Source organism: Antechinus flavipes, chromosome 4 (assembly GCF_016432865.1).
Source record: "Antechinus flavipes isolate AdamAnt ecotype Samford, QLD, Australia chromosome 4, AdamAnt_v2, whole genome shotgun sequence".
NCBI lineage: Eukaryota > Metazoa > Chordata > Mammalia > Dasyuromorphia > Dasyuridae > Antechinus > Antechinus flavipes.
Genome location: NC_067401.1, coordinates 458,654,243 through 458,679,886, shown reverse-complemented (window position 1 = coordinate 458,679,886; position 25,644 = coordinate 458,654,243). Strand labels below are relative to the sequence as shown.

Below are 25,644 nucleotides of genomic sequence, written 5' to 3'. Positions count from 1 at the left end.
CATGGCAGCCTGTTACACGAATAACTAGGCCACATCGAATGACATATGTACATTTCTACATGCACATATCTGGGCCCCCAGAGCCTGATCCTTCTGTATTCTCAGTGCTTGGCACTGAGTGCCTTTAATAAGTGATGGTAAGCTAACCTTACTCCTTGATAAGACACGGTGACCTAAGACAAAGCAGCCTTAGGAGGTAAGGGGAGGCACTGAGCACTCAGTTTGGAAAGAATTGAATCTAAGGGGCAATGTTCTGGCATTGATTTATAATGGAGGCCAGAGGTCATCAAATTCAACCCCCTTGTTTTAGCCATCAGGAAACTAAAGCCCAGAAGGCGCAAGTAAGTGATGGTGCTTGGCTAGCAAGTTATGTCCACCAGCGGTATGGAAGCAGCAGAGATTAATACGCCATTGGCAGGATGGATTACAGGCCTTCTTCGGAGGTCTTGTAGTTTGCTTCCAGTTCCAAAATTCCAAATTATCTCAATGTCATAAAATAAATATTGCAATAAAGTAAGTCATGAATTTTTTGATTTTCCAGTGCATTTAACAATTATATTTATATTATACTGTAGTCTATTAAATGGACAGCAGTATGTCTAGGGAGGCACATATTTTAATTAAAGATACTTTGTTACTAAAAAATGCTAGCCATCATCTGAGCCGTCAGTGAGTCATAACCGATTTCTTGCTTTGCTGTTGGCTGTTGACTGACCAGGGTCATGGTTGCTGAAGGTTGGGGTGGCTGCATCAATTGGCTGCTGGTTGGTAGTATTTTACCCACAGTAGAACTTCCTTCAAAATTGGAGTCTCCTGTCCCTGGAGAGGCCTTGATTCTGAACAACAAATGGCCCCCATAGCACATTTGTTACACATTGACCACATCTATGTATCTTTGGGTTCTTAGTGGTAGCGATGCTCAATTATTTGATATTCAACTTAAGCAAGAATTACTTAAAACATTAATACATGTCTAACTCTGTTGGGCCTTGAGAGAGTAATAAAGCCCCAAGAGCAGTTATCTCGAGAGCTATGGTGGTGTTGAGGCCGGTTCCATCAGCCCCTGCTTCTGGACAGTGACAGATAGATCGGAGGAAATCCGGAGTGTGGTCTCGAGAGATGTGCCGCAGTGTGTGAAGAACTGACTTTGGAATTAGCAACACTTGTCCTTGGCACATCCTGACCGTGGGAACCTTCAAGTTACCAACCTTTCAGAGCTCCAGGCAATTTGCTAAGACTAGAATTTGCGAAGCAGGTTGTCTCTGAATGTCTGAAGGTGTTTCTTCATTGGGAGATCCCAGATCTGGTCCCCAAATAGAAAAATTTAGAAGGTTATTTTCTCAGAACAACTCTGGTGGCTGCAGATTTCCCCATCATTGGCCTTTGAGGAGATGCTGAAAGATGAGATGTTGTAAGGAGATTCTTGGCAAGTTCATTCCTCTTAAGCCTCTGAGATGTTCTGTGAGATCAATGATCTAACTATTTTTATTATGTTCGCTTTATAGGTGTTTAAGAGTGGCACAATTTGACTGGTGACTGCATTATTGGAGGGAAGTGTCCACATCAATCAGGTTGTAGTTTCTTTGGTATATAGCAGATGGAGAAACTGAGATTCAGAGGCGGAGCAATTTGCCCAGGATCATAAGCCAGTCATGATCAGAGTCTAGGATCTGAATCCAAAGTCATCTCACTCTGAGACCAGTGGTCTTTTCCACTATACAGCATTGCTTCTCCGAAGGTGGATATAAAGAACCCAAACTATAAACTGAAACTGAGGGAGAGTCAAGGCAAGGGGAGGCCATAAGTAGGTGATAAAGTGCCTTGGAGGTGGGAAACACAGTTGGCATTGGAGGTCCCCCTTTTTTCACTAAGGCAAGGTGTATTCTTGCTCTTGGGATTCATTTTTTTTTAAAAGAATCTTTCTTTTTATGAACTTAATCATCAAACATTTTAACATAATGAAGAACAAAAAAAGAAATTTGCATATGAAACCATGGAATTCGATTATGTACATTTCTCCTCTCTTCCCTCCCTTTCTCCCTTTTTCCTCCCCCCTCCCCTTCCTTCTCCCTCTCTTTCCTTCATTCCTTCCTTTCCAAGGTGAGACTCCAAGGTTATTGGAGAGAAGTTCCCAGAGAAAAAAGCCTCGACAATTGCACAACTGGGTATATAGCTGGAATCTGACTGTCTGGAATGCTCCGGGTGGCTAGCCCATAGACAGGAGACTAATGAGACCTGATCCTTGGACTTTGGATGGAGCAGGAACTGGGACAAGGGCTGATTAGTGATTCTGCCAGCCAGGGCCAGGGCTGAGTGTGCCCTGCTCTCTTCCAAGTTGCAAGTGTCTCAGATATTCTTCCCACAGGTATCATGTGGATGTTTATTCTCTCGAAGAAGCCCTTCTTTGATGTTAATATCCATTTGTTTCCAAGACTAGCAAGAGCTCGCAGCTATACCCTGATGTCTCAATGGCAGAACAAGACCTCAGTCCAGAAGAATTCCCAGGTGCTCTGTGCCACACAGTTTAGGAGAATGGCTGACCTCCCAGAAGATGATGCTGTGCCTACTTCTGGTTCAAAGAGTAGAAAATCCAAGGATAAATGGTCCTTTCCTGTATTAGATGGACGCATTCATCGGGGACACAATGATACAACTGAAGCAAACTTGAGAAACAGTGAAGCTTGTATTCAGAGGTAATGAACTATTCACCAAGATTACCAAGGGGTTTTCAGCTCAAGGAAAAATGATTATAATTTATATGTAGTCCAGAGAGTCCACAGAACTGAGTTAAAAATCACATTTATTTGCCTTCTAAAAAAGCTAATAATTAAGATATAATGATAGTAATATAAAAGATCAGAGGGAAGAAGACCCAGAGAAAAATCCTCTGTCCTTTTCTTTTCTTCTTTGTTTTTTTAACAGCAAATATACTTTTAATATACTTCACTCCACTCTAATCTGCTCTACACCAATCTAATTCCAAACAAATCCCCTTCTATCTTAACCAAGCCAAACCAATTCAACAAGCAATTATTAAATTTATACTCTATATAAATAATTGTCTTGGGTATTAGAAATATTATGGCAAAAATAAAATGTTGTTCAGTTGTATCTGACTCTTTATGACCCCATCTGAGTTTGTTTTTTTTTTTTTTTTGCAAAGACACTGGAATGACTTGCTGTTTTCTTCTCTAACTTAAGGAGGAAACTGAGGCAAACATGGTTAAATAACTTGCCCAGGATCGTACAGCTGCTAAGTATCTGAGGCTGAATTTGAATTCAGTCTTCCTGATCCAGGCTCATGGTTTTATGCACTATGGTGCTACCTAGCCACTTTGTAGTCCTATGAGGGATATTAAGGCAAAACTGAAAATCCCTGTCTTCCAGAAGTTTCCAGTTTACTGGGAATACAACAGTTGTACAGACAAATTATTTAGATACACATATATAATTTATTATTTTATATTATAATGCATACACACACATATGTAATAGCTAAAAGAGGAAGGAGAGAATGGTAATAACTATAAGGAATAGTAAAAGCTTCCTGAAGGAGGTAGAAAGAAGCTGAAGATCACACAAAATGGAGGTGAGGAAGGAGACCATTCCAGAGAGCCAACATAACTCATATGGAGGCAAGAGGTGGAGGCTAAGTCTGAGCTTCACTGGAACATAGTCTATGGGAAGGGGGATAAAGCTCAATAAACCAGATTGTGAAGGACTTTAACTAGTGACTAGAAATTTGAGTTTTATTCTAGAGATAATAGGGAGTCACTGAGGATCTTTGAGAAGGGAAGTGCCATGGTTAGACCTGTGTTTTGAGAAGATTTTTCCACTTGTTGGAAGGATATTAATATTCTACTTTAGTGTTCTTGGATCCAGCTGATTAGGCTGGCTTCTCGCTGGCCACTCGCCCAATTTCTGCTAGACCGCTTTCTGCTTTTACTAGTGTTCCACAGGTTAACTTTTTCTTCGAAAGCTCCATGTCCTCCTTGTTGCCTCTTGGAACTTCTCGTTCCCTCCCAAGCCGAGCTCCGGCATCACCATTACATAACTTGCTGGTGCCTCTTCAATGACCTGTTTGCTTTATATGTGGTCTCTATTCCTTGTATATAAGAGGTGATTTGATGCTAGGATTACACTCCTTGAGGGCAGATACAATTTTACTTACATCTATCCCCACAGAGTAGCACAGAGTCCCAATAGGCTCCAGGCACTTCATAAATCCTTGCTGCTATTGATTGATGGATTGGAAAGTGGGGAAGACTGAAAGCAGGATGCTGCCCAGGAATGGATGGAAAATACTGAGAGGCTGAATTAGGGTGGTCAGCTGACTGAAGATGTGTGGGAGTAGAGAGAAGGGGGGTGGATTTGAGAGAGGGAGAGGTGCAAGTGACCTGACGTGGGGGATGAGGGAGAGGAATCAGGTAGGAAGGCTCAGACTTTAGGACTGAGTGAGCAGTTGCTGTTCTGGATTGGTGGAGAGTCTTCATGTCATGTATGGAACCTGCTGTCATCAGCCCTAGTTCACTGGCTGATAAATATTCTCTACACGGAGTGAAAATGTCTAGTCCTCATGGATAAAACTGCAAAATTGCTAGTATAGAGGGGGGGAGGGAAATGGAAAGAAAAGGGGGGAAAGGAGAAGAGAAGAGGGAGAGAGAGACAGACACAGAGACGGAGAGAGAAAGAGGGAGAGAGAGACAGACACAGGGACGGAGAGAGAAAGAGGGAGAGAGAGACAGACACAGGGACGGAGAGAGAAAGAGGGAGAGAGAGACAGACACAGGACGGAGAGAGAAAGAGGGAGAGAGAGAGACAGACACAGGGACGGAGAGAGAAAGAGGGAGAGAGAGAGACAGACACAGAGACGGAGAGAGAAAGAGGGAGAGGGAGAGACAGACACAGAGACGGAGAGAGAAAGAGGGAGAGAGAGACAGACACAGAGACGGAGAGAGAAAGAGGGAGAGAGAGAGACAGACACAGAGACGGAGAGAGAAAGAGGGAGAGAGAGAGACAGACACAGAGACGGAGAGAGAAAGAGGGAGAGAGAGAGACAGACACAGAGACGGAGAGAGAAAGAGGGAGAGAGAGAGGCAGACACAGAGACGGAGAGAGAAAGAGGGAGAGAGAGAGACAGACACAGAGACGGAGAGAGAAAGAGGGAGAGAGAGAGACAGACACAGAGACGGAGAGAGAAAGAGGAGAGAGAGAGACAGACACAGAGACGGAGAGAGAAAGAGGGAGAGAGAGAGACAGACACAGGGACGGAGAGAGAAAGAGGGAGAGAGAGAGACAGACACAGAGACGGAGAGAGAAAGAGGGAGAGAGAGACAGACACAGAGACGGAGAGAGAGAGGGAGAGAGAGACAGACACAGAGACGGAGAGAGAGAGGGAGAGAGAGACAGACACAGAGACGGAGAGAGAAAGAGGGAGAGAGAGAGACAGACACAGAGACGGAGAGAGAGAGGGAGAGAGAGAGACAGACACAGAGACGGAGAGAGAAAGAGGAGAGAGAGAGACAGACACAGAGATGGAGAGAGAAAGAGGGAGAGAGAGAGACAGACACAGAGACGGAGAGAGAAAGAGGGAGAGAGAGAGACAGACACAGAGACGGAGAGAGAAAGAGGGAGAGAGAGAGACAGACACGGAGATGGAGAGAGAAAGAGGGAGAGAGAGAGAGAGACAGACACGGAGATGGAGAGAGAAAGAGGGAGAGAGAGAGAGACAGACAGAGAAAGAGACAGAGAGAAACAGAGAGACAGAGAGATAGACAGATGCAGGACAGAGACAGACAGACAGACACAAAGAAAGAGAGACAGAGAGAAAAACAGATCCACACACAAACAGACATAAAGAGACATAGAAAGACACATGTAGAGACAGTGACACAGAGATCAATAGACACAGATTGAGATATAAAAAGACAGGGACAGCTTGACAGAGATGGACAGAGAGAATCAGAGAGAGACAGAGTGACACAGACATAGAGACAGAGACAGAGACAGACAGTGAAGATTTTTTTTTAAAGAATAAAAATTTATTTTCTTCTTTTTTTTTTACTTAACATTTTATCTTCTCTCCCTCTTCTCTTCCATTGGACATACACACACACACACACACACACACACACACACACACACACACTCATCCATGCAGCATTCACTTTTAATTGTGTGTGTTTGTTCGTTCCATTTACATTCCTGTGATCATTGTCTACATCATTTCCTTGGCTCTGCTTACATCTCCCAGTGTCAATTCATGTAGATCTTTCCATATCTCTCTGTATTCATCATACATGTTTCTTATAATATGTTAACTTTTTATTATATCCATGTACCCCATTTTGTCTGGAAATTCCCCAATTGTTGGGCATGGACTTGGTTTCCAGTTCTTTGCTATCACAAAAAAGGGCTGCTATAAATATATAGGGATTTACTTCTTATCAATGATTTCCTTATAGTATAAGTTTGGAATTATCATTGGGATAATTTCAAATTGCTTTTCAAAATAGTTATATTCATTCACAAGTTTACCAATAATGCACTAGTGTGCCTATCTTTATATAACCCTTCCATTATTGACTATTCTTATCTTTTTTATTTTTTGCCAATTTTCACTATGTGACCTGAAATTTCAAGGTTGTTTCAATGTATATTTCTCTTATTACTCGTGATTGTGAATATTCTTTCATATAACTGTCAATAGTTTGCAATTCTTCTGAGAACTCTTCATATCCTTTGGCCACTTTTCAAGAATGACTTTAATATTTATATTATATAGAGACATATGTACACACACACATATATAATACATATTGTTTTTATATCTTAGATATAAATACATAGAAATAAATAGATAGAATTTTGATAAAGAAATTTCCACCCTGATTTCTTTAAACCACTTCCCTTTTTATCCTTGGTGCATTTGTGTGTGTGTGTGTGTGTGTGTGTGTGTGTGTGTGTGTGTGTGTGTGTGTGTATGCACAGCTTTTCAGTTATATGTAATCAAACTTACCTGCTTTCTTTTTGTAATTGCCATTATCCTTTGTTTAGTTAAGAACACATTTACTCATAACTTGATCTTCCAATTATTTTGTTATGATCTTTATTATGAAGGCTATATATCCAATTAGAATGTACTGTGGAATATGGTTTCAGGGATTAGCTAGACCTAATTTCTGCTAGACTACTTTTTGGCTTTTACTAGCAGTTTTTACCAAATAGAGAATTCTTTCCTAAGTAACATATTTTTTGGTTTATTAAAATGATGAATTATTGAGTACCATTGTTCTTGTTTGCTTGTCTAATTGACCTTGATTTTTTTTTAACCAATGCCAGATGATTTTGATGATTGCTGCTTTATAAAGTAGCTTGACAACTGGAAATGCTATTTTTCTTTCAGTCATAATAAGTTTAAATTTTTAAAATTTTAGTGTGTCCTTTTCTTATAAGAATTTTATTCATTTCACTTAATTGTTTAACTTCTCTTTCTAGACTTTCAATCATGGCTCTTATATTTTTCGTCCTTTAGTCTTCCTTTTAGAATAAAAACTTCTAAGGTACCTATTTTGAATTCCTTCCTCTAAATTCCTTCTATATTGTTGATCCACCTATCTTTACTTGTGTTCTCTCGCCCTTTTTCTGTTTTACCTCACTTCTTAGAAACATTAAGTACTATGAGTTATCACCCATAGGATATCTCTATTGAGAAGACATTCTCCAATGATAGAAAATTTTTATTTGTAATTGTGTAATCCATTATTAACTTTTACTCTCCTTAAGATAATTTTTCTCTATTTTCTTGAAATCTCCTCTACTAGGTATCAGTTGCCCCTAAGAATTCTGATTTCTCTTATTCTGAGGCAGGATGAGTGGTCCTTGAAACACCAAATTCCTGCAAACATTATCCATATGATTTCTCCTTTCATATAAAATTTCTCTTCTTGGATAGGAGCGTTTACCAGTGTAACCCTTGCCACCATTAAAATAGAATTTCTCCACTTTTTTACCCCCCATTTCAATCTCTCTTCCATTCTTCTATAGGATCTAAGAATAATTGCTAACATTTATATAGTGTTTACTATGTGCCAGACGTTTTGTTGAGTCTTTTATATTTACCTCATCTGTTCTTCACTACAACTTTGGAGGTAGACTGCTATTTTCCCCACTTTGCAGATAAAGAAACTGAACAAATTGAAATTGAATGACTTGCACAGGGTCAAATAATAAAGATCTGAAGTCAGTTTTGAATTCAGGTCTTCCAGCTCTGATGCTAGCTGATCTCCCTATTCTGTTTAGGAAAAACTAGTAGTGTTTGTCTACTTTCAATCTGTTGCTCTGCCTAGGATAAGCTCATCACTTCCAATCACATCAACATGCTATTAACCCAAGCCTTAACTGAAACCATCTCAGCCTTCTCTTTCCTTTAATTGGAGGTCTGGAGGTTGTCAACTATGTCAGACTGGAGAGAAAATGCAGAAATCTGGCTCTCGGTTCATTCCATGCTACACCTGCCATTCTTCCTGTTTCCAACTCCACAGAGCAAGATTTTCCTCCTTTCCCTATCTTCTTTTGTGTTTTCTCCCATTAGATTGTAAGCTCCATAAGGACAGGGTCTTATCTTTCTTTTTATTAATAATATCCCCAGCACTTAGAACAGTGACTGGCACGTAGCAGGTATTTAATAAATGCTTATTAAGTTGGATTGGATTTTCTTCATTGTTAGCCTTTGATTTTATTAGGGCATATCACACATTTTCCCATCTTCCTCTCTCTCTTTTACAAATTTCTGATGCTGCATATGTTGATAAAAATGATATTTTGGGCTTGTTTCTCCCCAAGCATTTCTATCTGACTTCTGTTTTCACCCTTGTTTTCCCGTGTGCATTTAGAAAGAAATCTTTTAATGATGTATCTGTTATTTTGTTGTTGTCATTCTTGGTTGCTGTATTTGTTTACCTTTCTTATATATCTGTTGGTTGAAATATTTGAAAATTGAATAAGTATCTCAGGTCTGGTTTTCTTTTAAGGAATGTTTCAAGTGCCTCCTTTTATTGAATAAAATCTTTTTCTTAACTTGAGTTCCTTTGCTTTTCAGAAAACACTAATCTATTCCCTACTGTGGTTTCTGGTGAGTAAAGAATAGTTGTTTTGTGCTGTCTGAAATTCCTTTTCTGTATTTTTGAAAGTCTTCCTCCTGGTCACTTTCAGGATTTGTTGTTTGTGGTTAAATTTAACCACTATACATCTTGAAGTTTGTAGTATAAATTTCTTTTTTCCTCTCAAGGTGATTTGTGAATTATTTTATTTTCTACATCCAGAAATTCTAGGAAAGTCCTTGTATTATTTCTTGCATTGTGGTATTCAGGCTTTTTATATTTCTTTATTCTAGCAGACCTATAATCCTTAAGTTGTCTCTATACATCCTGTCTTTGAAATCAATATGTTTTGCTTCTAAATGTGATTGTTTTATTTCAAAGGTTTTGCTTTTTTGTTTATCTTCTTCCAGATTATCATTTACCTCTGAGTATTGAATTCCCACATCTTTCCATCACTCACTAATTCTCTTTGTCCTTCAGTTCTCTGGGTACTTTTCTGCTGACCAAGCCTGTGCAAACTTCTTTTCCTTTGCTATTCCACACTAGTTAGGAGTGGGGAGTAAAGAGAGAGAGAGTTGTACTGTGTTGCAATCCTATATATTGGCTAGTGCCAGCTATTCTGGAACATTATGAGAAGAGAATAAGAAGATATTGAGTAAGCACATCAGAAGCTATTGATTAACTTTCTTTTCTCCTACCTTAAGGAATCATTCTCTATTTGGTTTCTTGGTGTCCTAGAACATGTTCTTGTTGGTTAGTCAATTCAGTTATATTCAACTCTGCATTTAGCATTTTCCTGGAAAACATTCTGGAGTGGTTTGCCATTTCCTTCTTTAGCTTATTTTATAAACAAGGAAATTGAAACAGATAGAGTTAAGGGATTTGTTGAGGGTTTTACAATGAGTATCTGTTTGAGGTCAGATTTGAACTCAGGAAGATAAGTTTTTCTGACTTCAGGCCCAGAACTCTATCCACTGTATCATCTGAGTGCTCTGTCCTAGACCATGAAGTCAGTTAAATTTGTTTTACCTCTTCTACACAATTAATATTATACAATTTTTGAGAGCTTGATAATTTAGAAGCCAATGTTTAGTCCTGCATACTACATTATTCTTATTGGTTTAACACAAGACAATTTATTCTCCACCCATCAGAAATCACAAATTCAAATTGAATGTTATTTAAAGAGAAAAAGAGCTCAAGATACATGCCAATGGGATATATCCTATGAAAATGAACTGAATAATAAATGAGAAAAGATGGATGTTCAGTGATAAAAGCACTTGAAACATCAGTAATTGTCAAGTGTTTTATTTTGATTTTTTTTAAAACTGGGTCTCCATATTTGCTCAGACTGGAAGTGTAATGGCACTCACAGGCGCAAACCCAACACTGATAATCAAGAAGTTTCTCTTACTCTGTTTTTCTACTTTGGTCTGTTAATACTTCAGTAGGCAGCCTAGAGGTCATTGACTCCATAGGGTTTATCATATTGGTGCTAGAATTAATGCTTTAGTCCTATTGAAGCTCAGTACTCTTGCACTCAAGTAATCTAATCAATCAGTCTACTTTTCCTGTTGCCTTGTCTAAAATCATATTTGCATAATTGCCTTTTTTGTGTTAGTATGAAACATAATATAGTTTAGACCCCCATCTTGATCTTTTTGTTTCAAGTGAGTTTCTTGTAAATAATATGTTGTATTTTGTTTTCTAATCCATTCCACTAACTTCTTCTATTTTATGGGTGAGTTCATCCCATTTACATTCACTATTATGATTGTTAAATGGTTTATTTCCCTTCATTCTTTTCTATTATACTTTATCTTCTCTATACTCTTCTTTCCTTATTTATTTCAGTTATTAATTTCCCTTTTCTTCTTAACCTTATCTTCACTATCCCCTTTCTAAGCTTGTTTTGCTTATGACCACTTCCTTACTAAATCTACCCACTGTCTTATTTACCCTTTTCCCTATTTTTTTTTCTATTTGTATTTCTGTTGAGTTAAATGTATTTTATATGAAACTCTGTGTGCATGTGTGTGTTTGTGTGTTTTGTTCTGTGATCAACTTGGATAAATGTGAATTAAAAGGAATACTTGCTATTCCTACATCTTCTCTGTTGGCATATAGTTCTACTCATACAATCCAATTATGTGTTTTAATAAGTTCCTCTATCTTTTTCTCCCATTTTCCCTTATTGTCTCTTCTCCCCCTATATTTTATTTTTTCATACATTTTCAAAATATAACAAACTATGTATGTGTCTTCTATCTCAATTAACTACTTCTCTGACTTCTTAAGAAATTAGTGCTCTTAAAGAATCCCTTTTAATATTCCTCATCTCCATGAGAAGTTAAATATCCCATCTTAACTTTAAAATTATACCTTGTTTATTTTCTCATCTAAAGTATACAAATGATCTCCACCAAGTAACCTCAGCTTCGTGTAACACTGTGGAAAATGAAAAAGGAAAAAAAAATGATTTGGAGACAAATTACCTAGGCATGAGTCCATCTTTTGATGTTTACTCCCTGTGTAACCCGATCAAGTCACTTAAATTTTTCTGAGCCTCGTTTCCTCATGTGTAAAAAGAGGAGGTCAGATTAGATGTTCTCTTAAGTCTCTTCTACCTCTAAATCTATGACTCTATGATTAGACTGGGGCCTGCTTTCTGGGTCACTAACCCAAATCCTTCCTCAAGGTGATAATATTCATAGTACTAACCTCATGGTGTTGTAAAAATTAAGGGAGGAAATGCAGATAAAGTGTTTTATAAGCTTTGAAGCACTGTGTAAATTTCTGTAGTAGTAGTAATAATAATTAATGATTACAATAACCAAGATACTAAAATTTTAAAAATACATTGTCACAGATCCTTTATCATCTTTTGGAAAGCAGATATTTAGAGTTACTTGGAAAAGTCTGCCAAAGAAAAGAAAAGGACATCCTAAGACACACTCGAGACAACCACAAGCTATTGGCCCGTGACCGTCTCAGGCTGGTTCTAGATGATGACAGCTTCTTTGAGCTTTCCCCACTGGCTGGCTATGATTTACCCTATGGCACAATCTCAAATGCTGGCTGTCTCACTGGTGAGTTGAAGAGGCTAATTCTCATCTGTCTCTATTGGGAAATCTGGGCTCTTACTCTGCCATCTTGCCTGAGCCAGTGTTCAAGTTGCAACATAACAAGTACTATTCAACTCCAAGTTGAAGATAGGGAAGTTGTGTCTATTTCTTCAATTTTCTTGGTATGTTTTAGATCACTAGTTATATACTTGGTTTCTTGGGAAGGATTTATTTATTTTTTATTGAGTAAATTATTTAAGACCTTGACCAATAGCAGTTAATGAACGAGGTTAGTTGAATCTAATATATGCAACACAACTAGACCAATCTTTCTAAAAAAGCTACTCTTCTTCTCCCCATGATTCCTCATGTAAGGCCTTATTTTTGTATTCTCAGTTGTCTTTTAATAGAGGAGTGGTAGAAGCTATTGATTTTCAGTCAAAAAAGTCATCAGAAGACAGCAAGCCCCATTCTCTGAAGCCATCAGTAGGAATGCTCATACTCCACGGGGATACATCCCTAAGATTCTTCCAAACCAAATTCCATACTCTGTAACCTCATCATATTGACTGGGAAACTCAATAGATTAATCGTTGGACTGTCTGTCTTCTGACAAGGTCTAAGTCTCTAAAGACTATGGGAGTTGTGTTCTTAACCAACTTGGAAAAAGAAGCCATTGAGGGAGTGAAGGTGGAGAACAGAGGCAGTTTTAAATATCTCTGAAAAGGAATGCAAAGGAAGAAGCAAGAGAGAGAGTTGGAGAGAAAGAAATATCTTCAGCCACAGATGAAATATTTTTCCCAGGAGACAGATTCTTAAGTCCTTTTAAACATTAATTTATTAATTAATTTTACAAACTCTAAGTCTTAGAGTGGCTGGAGCTTCTGCCTTTCCCCAGCCCACCACTTATCTTATTAAGAGAATCCATCACAGATCCATCTGATTTAAAACTACTTAGAGAAATAGCTCACTCTCTGATTCTCCTTTATGTTTCATCATCACATACAACTGATGGGATGATCTGTTGCTAAGAGTTTCTCAGCTATTTAAAATTTTGTGTACTGGGTAATTTGCATTTTTGACAAGGACCTAGTAGATAAAAATAAGATAATTTTAATTATGTCCTGCATAGATGTTTTTGTTATAGAAAGTTAGAGAGGGAGGGGAAAATATGGATAACTGATTATACTAATTTCAAATGAAGGAAAGAATATCTTCCCAGATTGTTCATTGGCAGATTTCCTCAGAGCAATTTTATAAATTTTATTTATAATCTGCATTTTTAAGCTTCCTAGTTTTGTGAACAAAAGAAACCATGTAGAATCAGGACCTTTGATGGCTCCAAAAATATAGATGACTTTTTTTTTCCAAAGGACTTTGGACTTTTCTTTAACTTCCAAGGTGAGGAAAGGAGAATAAGGACTTCAAGGGAAGGTCATAACCTGAGCAGGGCTGTAGTGGGTAGAGATTGGGCATGATCATTCCTGACATATATCCTTAAAATGAGAGATATGGGGCAAAAAGTACCCTTTCTATAAACGATTCTCTACAATGATGTCTATTAGATATTGTATGTATATAGGGAATGTATGTGTATATGTTTGTATGGACATGAACATGTATGTATATATAGTCTAGATGTCTATGTCATGCACATGTAGGTATATAGATGTTTATATCCACATGTATACATAACACATACATATATACATGTATGTGGGATGTTATATAATCCTTGAACTGAATGGCATTATGACATACACATTGTGACAATATTCATAATCATATTTTATGTGTTATATAAACATTTTTTATTATAGCTTTTTATTTAAAAGATATATGCATGGGTAATTTTTAAGAATTGACCTTGAAAAACCTTCTATTCCAACTTTTCCTCTCCTTTCCCCCACCCCCTCCCCAAGATGGCAGGTAGACCAATACACATTAAATATGTTAAAGTATATGTTAAATACAATGTATGGATACATAGCCATTCAGTTATTTTGCTGCACAACAAAAAATGGACTTAGAAATAAGGTAAAATTCACCTGAGAAGGAAATAAAAAATACAAGCAGACACAAACAGAGGGATTGGAAATACTATATAGTGGTTCACACTCATTTGCCAGAGTTCTTTTGCTAAGTGTAGCTGGTTCTCTTAATTATTGAGTAAATGGAACTGATTTGGTTCATCTCATTGTTGAAGAGAGCAATATATACATCTTATTTTGGGGAAAATAAAGGATCCTCATGATTTAGCCACACACATATATTAACAAAATCATCCAATACATTTATATCTTGAGGAATTTAAAGGATCAGCCTTCAATATATCGAAAAGATCATGGCATTTACTCCTACCAAAATTTGACAATTGAGGCAATATCATTAATTATAAACCCACAGATGCATGTGCCTACTTTCCCATTTCTACAAAATCCTTAGAATAATCCTGTGTGTGTGTGTGTGTGTGTGTGTGTGTGTGTGTATACAGACACACAGATGTAGATAGTAGCTAGAGGGGTAGAAAATCATTGACTGACCCTTCCTAATTTTAGTTTCCATTTTTTCTCCTGGTTTCATTTTAAATGTTCTGAGGATATTATTAACATAACTCAGGAGGTTTATAGTTAACCTAATGTTGAATTGTCCCTGTGGTTAATTGGTATTGCTACAATCTGGTCAGGGTGAAAATATTTACTATTGTCTTTTTTGGTTAATATTTTGTTCCAATATTCTTTAATAATATTGGTTAATACTCATCTTTCTCTGCTTTCTCTCATCATTTTGGCATAATGACCATGATTATCTCACAGAAAGATTTTGAAATGATGCCTTTTCCCTCTATCATCTTTTATAAGATTCTACCAATCAGTTTATATTTAATCTAACACTGTCTTTGTGTTCACATCCCTCAGTTTGACAAGAACAAAGTCTTTGCTGACTAAAGTACTTTCTTTGCTTTTAGCCAGTTCACTTTTTTAATTGTTTTAAATTGGAGAAGCTTTCTCAGGAAATGGTAATACGTCATGCTAATGTCTGTCTTTTGACATCAATAGCTTGTTTAAATAGTTGAGTTAGATGCTGTGTCTTCTATTTTGTATCAGTTCTTCTAACTTGGTATTGATTTTTAGCTTTGCTTTAAGAAATGGATAGTCTGATTATATGCAGGGAGATGATTTAGAAATAATCTCCATGTGGATAACCACTCACATACTTCTTATTAAGATGGAGTCAATATGTTTGTGTGAGAGTAATTTTATTTTCTGCTTACCATACCTAGTGCTTCTATCTGCTTTTAGAAAGCACGCTGGATTTTTGAACAATAGACCTAAACAAGTCTATGGACTTCTGAAAATCATATTCTTAAACTAAAATACATTTTCTAACATTTTTCACTGCCCTTGCTTATCCCTTTCTAGCTTTGCCTCAAAACTATTTAGGGTTTGAGGGAGGATCTTAAGAACTCTATGTAGAATTTCTCTACCTCCTCATCCTATATCACATATATTGACATATCAACACATTTTAAATTCTTTGAAAACCTAGAAGTTCTATACAAATACTTGTTATTATTTTTGGAGTAGTCTTGGTTTTTTTTTTTTTTTTTTTTTTTTACAATTTCTTATAATGAAAACTGTTATATAAAATAATTATATGCCCTATGAAATTCTTTCTTCTTATCTTCAGCAGAGAACCAAGAGTTATTTGGCATTTTTCTTAGATTCTTAGTCCTGAGAATCCATGAAACAATCATCTAGTGGCCAGACTCCTGGTGATAAGCCTCTCCACATTTTATCAGCCAACAAGCATTTATTAAAGGCCCCCTGTGAATAAGGTGCTGTGCAAAGCATTAGGAATTCAAAGAAAGGAAAAAAAATCCTTACATGGTCTCTGTCCTTAATGAGCTCCCAGACCAATGGGGGAAACAATATGCAAACAATTATATAAAAACAAGTTATAGACAGGATACATTGGTGATTGTCTCAAGAAAAAGGTACTGAGATTCTGGAGAATTGGGAAAGGCTTTTGACCAGAGGTGGGACTTTAGCTGAGATTCAAAGGAAGCTAAAAAGCAGAAGTAAGGAGGAAAAAAGTTCAGGAAGAACATCAAGGAGGTCAATGTCATTGGATTGTGGAGTATGTGGAAGGGAGTAACATGTAAGAAGAATGGAAATGCAGAAAAGGCCAGGTTATTTAGGCTCTAGAACCAAAGGATTTTATATTGGATCTTAGAATAAATAGGAAATAATTAGAATTTATGGAATGGAGGAGCAGTGGTAAGCTTTTGGAAGATTCATTTGGCAACTGAGTGGAGGAGTTAGGAATTGGCGGGTAGAGAATGCAGTGGGGAGAAATGAGTCAGAGAGAGCCATCGTGAGGCTATCCCAATACTCCAACAGGGATGTAATGAGTGTTTTGTACCAGGATGGTAACTACGTCAGAGGAGAGAAGGTTTTTCCTTTCTTTGAATCCCTAATGCAGAGGTTTAAATTATAAGTAGTTATTATTATGAACAAGACATTTTATGAAGGTAGAAATTGAAGTTGGGGCATGGGTAAAGGATTTGGGGGAATGATGAAATCAGTTTTGAACATGTTGAGTTTAAGATATTTACTAGAGATTCAAAACTAGTGGTCAGCAGAGAGGTTGGAGTAGAATAAGTAAACATGAGAATCATCAACATCATCAATTAGCATTTATTAAGTGCTTGCTGTGTGCTAAGCACTTTGTTGAGATGGTGGGTGTAAAGGGCAGGAATTCAGTATGATTGATTTAATCTTACAACAAGGTGTTAACTTAGTGGAATTGATAAGACAATGGTTATCTAGTTTAGCATGTGAATTCTCTAGTTCAGTATGATTGATTTTATCTTACAACAAATAATAGTTCCCTAGTGACATAATGATTGGTTTATAATCAGCATAGTGCAATGATATAATTGTAATAGAGTATATAAACTAGGCCTAACTCAACCAGAGACAGAGAAGATTTGGCCAACTTCCTAGTGGCTCTTCTGTCTCTTGCATTTTCCCCACTGAAACCAACATCCATTCTGGAGAGCCTCCAGAATGGGTCTTGGTTTCAGTGCAGGAGGCAGGAGAGCCTCCACAAAGGTCTCTATCTTGAGTTTGGAATACAGAAATGATGAATTTATGAGAAATGATCAGATTACTAGAAGAAATAATATATGGAAAGGGAATGAAGGCCCAGGATAAGAGACTGGGGGACAGGAGTGACATGAATGAAGATATGACAAAGGAGACAGAGGAGTGGCTTGCAGGAGGAAAAGCAGGAGTGAGCAGAATTACTAAAATTTAGAGAAAAGAAAGTGTCAGGAAGAGGAAGATTGTCTGTGTCAAAGTCAAGATAGAAAGATCTAAGACAAACACAAATAGGAAACATTTGCTTCCCTCAAAGTGTTTTACATTCTCTGGGAGGAGCCACATTATCTCTTGTGAATAGTTAGACAATTTAAATCCAATGATGTTTGAGGGGGAATTAAATTAAATTTAATAGCCAAATTGAATTAAATAGCCAAATGTACATTATCCCATAGGAATTGGGAAAATATGTGGACTTTGGTGCATGTTAATTGCCAATGATGCAACAGTGAAGGGAGGAACTCTGTATCCTATCACAGTGAAGAAACATCTTCGAGCTCAAAACATCGCAATTTTGAACCGTTTGCCAACAGTGTATTTGATGGACAGTGGAGGAGCATTTCTGCCCCTACAGGTATTTTCCCAGAAAATTAAACCAATAAGCACTTATTAAATGCCTCCTATATGCCTCCTAAGTGTTGAGGATATAAAGACCAAAATGAAACAGCCTCTGTTTCCAAAGAACGTGTTGGGGGACACAATATGTACATGTATAAGTGTATCTGACTTAGATACAAAATAAATACTCAGGAACTGGGGGAATCTCTAGGAGGATGAGCAAAGGTCTCATGGAGGAGAGGATATTTCAACCGGACAGTGAAGGGAGTAAGGAAGCCCATGAGTGGAGATAATTGGGGAGTGCTTTCCAAGCATAGGGTACATACATCATTAGGTATAATTGGGCAAATTTCATGATCTTTATACTTTTCTTTCTTTCTACATGAGGTATCAAGGACATCGATGGAAAAAAGTTTCTGTCTATATTAAAAATCTATCCAAAATGTAGTCATTATGAATCAAAGTCTTGAGAACAAGCTCTCTTATGACCACAAGAAAAGAACAGCTTAATTGAAATCAGATCTCACTGAGGACCTCCTAGTGACTAGGGATGTGTTGAATGTTTGTAGTGGCAGTTTACCAAAAAAAAAAAAAAAGCCAACAACCAAGAAGAGAAAAGAACATTGAGAACCACAGTCAATAAATAAAAATGAACAGGTGAATTTCCCAATGACTTCAAAAAGACTATATTTGTATTTCTGCCAATGTTAAATAATAGCCATATATGCCCAAAGCTTGGTAGTTTCCCTTTTGGAGATGATAGTTTATACAACATCTCACTATTTTCCAGCTTCTTGATGAGAATAAAGTATCCTTGTATAGAATGGAATAGATACTTCCAGAAAAGGCAAAGGTAGCTAGCTAGCTAAAAAGATGATACGTGGGAGATGATGGATGGACAAAGAAAGAGTCAGAAAAATGATAGATTACAGAGATGAATTTTTAAAGCAAATAAAAACTTCTATCAACTATATTATCCATGGCCTTGTGTGAAAATTCAACTACTAACCATATGTGACAATTTCTTTTCTCTTTCTCTGCTGACTCAGACATTTATTTCCTTTTGTAAGTCATTTCTTTAATATGTTTGTCCCCACAGATCTTTGAACAAGGCTTAATTTCTAGCAGAGATTACCTTATTATTATTATTTTTTTTTGATAGAGCTTGCTCACCTGCCTTTGATGCATTAGGAACTGCCTGCCAATTGAACCATAACTAGGGTCAGGTGACTAGAGCTTTTTACCAAAGTGTCTAGAGCATTTGTTTCCTTTCAGTAGTAACAAGGAAACCACTGATCCTAACATCATTTAAACAAAAATCAATGACTAAGGAGCAGTGAGGTGGTGTAGTGGATAGAGTACCAGCCCAGAAGTCAGATCAAATCTGGTCTCAGACATTTAATACTTCCTAGCTGTGTGACCCTGGACAAATCACTTAACCCCAATTGCCTCAGGGGAAAAAATTTGACTAAAATTGGAATTAGTTGAGAGGTAGAATTACATAATAGGTAGTTGGTTGACTGGTCTAAGAGTCAAGAAGATCTGGGTTCCCTCACCTGTCTCTGAAATAAATTAGCTATATGATCATGGGCTGAAAAGTCATCTAAGCTCTCAGTATCACCAGATAGCTCACTAAGACTGTAAGTAATAAATGAATCACTAATCTGAATTAATAGAGAGAGTTTCTATATGGGAATTCCTTGGAAAAGAAGCAACTAGATAATAACTCTCTTCCCACTGGATCACAGGGCAAGGTTCTCTATACTCAAATGTGGCATGTCCTTGCTTTGCCTGGGGGTCTTTATCTCTTCCCCTCAAGAAATCTGTATTTTAAAAGTTAATTTAATGTCCTCTTCATGTTACTGACTACAATTATGCTTTGTGAAGCTTGAATAGGGTGCAAAACTCTGATTACAACGCAGCCTATTCATTCCCAAATACAACCTTTTGCTAGAAGTAACTTTGAGTTTTTATACTAGAGAATAATAAAAGTATTTAGTCAGAGTATCCTTTCACTTATTTAACTAGATTCTCTTGGTGGGTTGTTCATTAAAATAACTCTCATTTTACTTCAGTTGATAAATGGTCAAAGGATACTGGATAGACAATTTTCAGATGAAGAAATTAAAACCATTTCTAGTCATATGAAGAGGTGCTCTAAATCATTATTGCTCAGAGAAATACAAATTAAGACAACTCTGAGATATCACAAAAATCTCTCAGGTTGGTTAAGATGATAGGAAAAGATGATACATGTTGGAGGGGATTGAGAAAACCGGGACACTAATACATCGTTGGTGGAGTTGTGAAGTGATCCAATCATTCTGGAGAGCAATTTGGAACTATGCACAAAGGGCTATCAAACTGTACATACCCTTTGATCCAGCAGTGTTACTACTGGGCTTATATCCCAAAGAGATACTAAAGGAGGGAAAGGGATCCACATGTGCAAAAATGTTTGTGGCAACCTTTTGTGTAGTGGCAAGAAACTGGAAACTGAGTGGATGCCCATCAGTTGGGGAATGGCTGAATACATTGTGGGTCTGATGGAATACTATTGTTCTATATGAAACAATCGCAGGATGATTTCAAAGATTTATATGAACAGATGCTGAGTGAAGTGAATAGAATCAAGAGAATATTGTACACAGTAACAAGATTATACGATGATCAATTCTGATGGACACGGCTCTTCTTAACAATGAGATGGTCCAGGCCAGTTCCATTGATTTTTGTGATGAAGAGAATCTGCACCCAGAGAGAACTGTGGGAACTGAGTGTAGATCTCAACATAGCATTTTCACTCTTTTTGTTATTGTTTGCTTGCATGTTGTTTTATTTCTCTTTATTTCTTTCTTTCTTTGATTTTTTCTTGTGCAGCAAGATAATTATAAAAATATATAGGCATATATTGGATTTAACATATTTTTACCATGTTTAACATATATTGTATTACTTGCTATCCAGGGGAGAGAGTGGGGGGTAAAAAATTGGAACACAAGGTTTTGCAAAGGTTAATATTGGAAAAATATCCATTTAGAGGCAGGTAGGTGGCATAGTAGATAGAGTACCAGCCCTGAAGTTAAGAGGATCTGAGTTCAAATCTGTCCTCAGACACAACACTGCCTAGCTGTGTGATCCTGGGCAAGTCATTTAACCCCAATTGCCTTAGGAAAAAAAATAGTCTTTTATATATATTTTGAAAATTAAAAATCTTTAATAAAAAAGTAAATCCCACTTTAGAAACCTTTTTTTTTTTGTTACAAACAGGTTGTTTTAAAAGAAAACCCAATCCAAAATTTAACCATCTACTCCATTCTAAAAGGAGTTAGAAATTAGATTTATAATTCAATTAATATTGAGGACTCTTTCTGTCACTCATGTTACAAATTTTTCAAATTGAAATTTAAGAGAATAGCCTGAGGCACAGGGAGGTTAGATTTTTTTTTTTGGACCAGCTATATAGCGAGGATGTTTTAGAGACTGGACAGCAACTTAAGTCTTCCTGGTCCAAGGTCTGTCCACTATCACTTTGCCATAGTTCCTTTCAGGTTTAAATTGAACCAGACCCTGTCCGCAGAGGAGCTTAGATTCAGATTTGTGAACAATATTTCCACTGTCCTTGTGCCCATCCTCTTATTTAGACTGGTGATCACTGAGATTTATTTACCTGACTTTTAATGAAAAGTAATTTTTACAAATCCAGTTGTAATTCACTGGTATATAGAAGGGATCATATTTGGAAATTGATCATATTTCTGGCCAATGAGAATCAATCTTTGAACCTTTATGTTTGGTTTTCTAGGCAGAAATTTTCCCAGATCATTGCCATGGTGGAAGAATTTTCTATAATGTAGCTCTCATGTCCTCTATGAAGATTCCTCAGGTAACTTGCCAGTGCAGTGAAGATGTAGCGGGTCTCCTCCCTTGCCACAACTCCCTGTTGTTTCTCTCTCTTTTATGTGATCTCTCTTCTCTTAGAATTTAAGCCCTTTGAGAGCAGACAATATTTTGTTTTTATCTCCAGCACTTAATACACTGCTTGTCACATAGTAATCATTTAATAAATGTTTCATCTCTCCTTCTCCTTCCCTCCCTCCATATCTCTCTCTTTGTGTCTGTCTCTGTGTCTGTTTCTGTGTCTCTCTCTGTTTCTGTCTCTGCCTCTCTCTGTTTCTGTCTCTGTCTTTCTCTGTTTCTGTCTCTGTCTCTCTCTGTCTCTGTCTCTCTCTGTCTCTCTTTCTGTCTCTTTCTGTCTCTCTCTGTCTCTCTCTGTCTCTCTCTGTCTCTGTCTCTCTTTCTGTCTCTGTCTCTGTCTCTCTCTGTCTCTGTCTGTCTCTCTCTGTCTCTGTCTCTTTCTATCTCTCTCTGTCTCTTTCTATCTATCCCTCTATCTGGAAAGTGTTTCAGAGTTTTCTATATTGAGATATACACATTTTCAAGCTGGCTCAAATTGTTGATATTATTTAGGTTCTACACATTCTTCCTATGTCTAGAAGTGTCTAGAAACATTTAAGATCCAGTGATCCAAGAACTTGGTTCTTGGATCAGAAAACTATACGTTAAAGGCTGTTAAGATGAGTCCTTGGGAGTGAGGGTTAATAGCGGTATTAACAGCTGAAAGCCCATGTCTACATTTAAGTCTCCTGCTCTCCCTAGGTGGCAGTGGTGTGCGGTTCTTGCATCGCCGGAGCTGCCTATGTTCCTAGTATTGCAGATGAAACTATCATCATAGACAAGATTGGCTCCATGTTTCTTGCTGGGCCTCCCCTGGTAAAAGCTGCTACAGGAGAAGATATTTCTGTTGAAGAGCTAGGTGGAGCCACTCTGCATTCTCGGTAGGGAAAATATTGTTCTCTCATCTTGACATTTAAAGCCCTCCACAGAAAGTGGCTCCTCCCTAATTTTCCCAATATGATTTGATAGTATTTCCCTTTCTTTTCCCCATTATGAGCATTAGAGGTACAGTGGATAGTCAGAAAGACCTAAATTTAAATTCTGGTCACCCATGTGACCTCAGGAACGTTGACCTGTCTGAGCCTCAGTTTATTTATCTGCAGAAGGAAGGGCTTGGACTGGACAGCCTTTGATGTCCCTACTAGCTTCTGTGGTCTTTCCCAAGGTCTCTCCTGACCCCTTTGGCTGTCAATGATCTCTAACGCTTAAGATACTTTTGTGAGTACTTGGCTTTTACTGATCTAAATAGATGCTTCATTCTCCCAGAAGAGTATAAGTTCTTTGAGGGCAAGAAATGTTCCATCATTTTCTTTGTACCCACAAAGGTGTAGGGAACTGGCCTGCCCATAGTAGACTTGCCAACCTGCTGTATGGATAAGCATAGGATTTGAAGATTTAGAAGAAATTGTTGAGTGCAAAGATCCTTATGGGATGATTCATGGCAGGTGAGGTCCTGCCATCTGTATGATCTTGGGAAAGCTATTTTATTTTTTTGGATCCCTGTTTCTTTGTATGTAGAATGAGAGAGTGGATGACCTTGAAGGTCTCTTTCAGCCTTAGATTGTGGCCCTCGTGGACCACAAATGAGTCATGATCTGAGTTATTTGACTGAGAACTTTTACTATTGATATCACAGAGCCCTAAAAATATTGAAATATAATTTATGGCTTGGGTTTTCACTAATTACATTTTTAATGTGTTGAAATATGATTTTTCTATTAGTCCCTAACCTCTTTTTCTCTTAGAGTCAGTGGCGGTATTGATTATATCACATCTACAGAGGAAGAAGCCTATGAACAGGTTCGGAGTATTGTGATGACCTTCAATTGTGGAAAGCATGTCAAAGAGTCTGTGGAGTATGATGATCCCTTATACAGCCCAGAGGAGCTGAAAGCTTTGGCCCCACAGAACCATGAATGTAGCCTAGATGTGAAACTGGTAAGCAGAAGTGTTGGAATACACGGGAGCTGTTGGAATATAAGGGAGCCACCTGACAGTGGCTGCTGGAGATCCAACCCAGAATGGCTCTCCTCTTGTGAGAGGATGACACAAGGAGACTGAGAGGCAGTTGCTGTTCTCTGACCTCTTTGACTGAGAGGCCGTTGTGTTGTTTGACCTCTCTCCTCCTCCCTCTAATTTATCTCATTCCCAGTCTGCAACACCTATGTCAGCAAAGGTTGCCCTGCAACTCCTTCAGATGTTATGATCCACAGTTGTGGAGGCTCTCAGAGAATTGACATGTCCCTTAACAAGGAAGGCCTCCACTTTAACCACAATTGGGATTAATCCCTTTAATTAGGAAGGATTCCATTTTAAAAGGGAATTTAGGCAAGTATCTTATGGTTTAATGAGAAAGCCTCATGAGTGTGTCAGATATTCATTCAGGTTAATGGTAATGAAAAAAACAGTGGAAAGAGTGCTGAAGCTGTGTCAGGATTCTATCTATTTCTTACTAGCTCTGGAGCAGCTAGGTGGTGCAATGAATAGAGTGTCGGGCCTGAAGTCAGGAAGACCTGAGTTCAAATTGCCATCAAATTTTCATTGTGAGATCCTGTGTAAGTCACTAAAAACAATTTTGCCTCAGTTTCCTTAATTGTAAAATGGAGATAATAATAGCACCTACCTCTCAGTATCATTGTGAGGATCAAACAAGAAAACATTTGTAAAGTACAATGCCTGGTATATTTTAGGCATTTATTAAACATTTTCCCTTTGCTTTTTCTTGAAAATGTTATTCTCCTCAATTTCTTAACTTGTAAAATGAGGGGGTTGGACTAAATGATTCCTAAATTCCCTTCAAGATCTGTACCTAAGAAAACAAAACTTTGGCAATAATGATAAACTAATTCAATCAGCTAGCATTTAGTAAAACAAAACACTACTGTGTGAGTGACACTATCTTGGAGTCTTAGAACCCTTAGAGTTGTCTTCTTGTGTAAATAAATTTGACATTTCAGCAAGACACTTGACATTTTAGCATTTTTGTTTTGTGATCTCATGGATATGGGAATGCAAACAAGCTCCTTGAGGGTGGGGATTGCCTTCCTTTTCTCTTTGTATCCTCAGCATTTAGCATAGTGCTTTGCCCATAGTAAATACTTAGTAAACGCTTCATTGGAAGTGTTCATGAATGCTTCATTCACTCATGTTCAAAAACTGTGTATTTCCTCATTTATCTTCTTGGTGTGCAGTGTGCTCCATCTTTAGTCTCCTGGAATTCATGATTGCCCATTGTATTGTTTGGCATTCTTAAGTCCTCCTAAATCATCAGTCTTTACAAAGTTGACATTATTTGTCACTACCTAGAGGGCTACCACAAATGTTTTTGTATATATGAGTTCTTTTTTCTTCTTCTGTGATTTGTTTGGGATATAGGACTTTTTATGAAATATATGAGTCAGAGGATAGTCACAGTTGAGTGACTTTTAGTGACAAAGTTCCAAATTTCTTTCTATAATGACTGGACCAAGTTCTCAGCTCCACCAGTAGGGTTTTAATGAGCCTGCTTTCTTCCAAGTTGTCATTTTCCATTTTTATAACTTCTGTTAAACTGAAATATGTGAAGTTGAACCTCAACGTTGTTTTAATGTGTATCTCTCATAGTTATTTGAATATATATATTCAACTATGTCTGTGTATGATAGATGATGGTTTGTATTTCTTCTTTTTGAACACTGTCTTAGGCTATTTATCAATTGTGGAACAGCTCTTGTATTTATAAATGTGAATCAGTTTTTTTTTTAATATACTATGGAAATGAGACCTTTATTAGAGAAATTTGCTGCAAAGATGATT

General features: G+C 37.4%; 1 protein-coding gene across 2 annotated transcripts in view; it reads left to right on the top strand.

The window, feature by feature from the left end:
• The first annotated feature begins 1,855 nt into the window (after positions 1–1,855).
• LOC127563170 (biotin-dependent 3-methylcrotonyl-coenzyme A carboxylase beta1 subunit-like) overlaps positions 1,856–25,644 on the top strand; it is a 46,695-nt gene continuing 22,906 nt past the window's right edge. The window contains exons 1-6 of one of the 2 annotated variants that reach the window (XM_051999453.1): positions 1,856–2,693; positions 12,000–12,193; positions 17,730–17,908; positions 21,698–21,778; positions 22,552–22,730; positions 23,595–23,787. In XM_051999453.1, coding sequence (XP_051855413.1) covers positions 2,371–2,693; positions 12,000–12,193; positions 17,730–17,908; positions 21,698–21,778; positions 22,552–22,730; positions 23,595–23,787 — 1,149 coding nt within the window. In that variant the 5' untranslated portion in view covers positions 1,856–2,370. The remainder of the gene's footprint in view (positions 2,694–11,999; positions 12,194–17,729; positions 17,909–21,697; positions 21,779–22,551; positions 22,731–23,594; positions 23,788–25,644) is intronic. The other variant, XM_051999454.1, reaches the window with a different exon arrangement.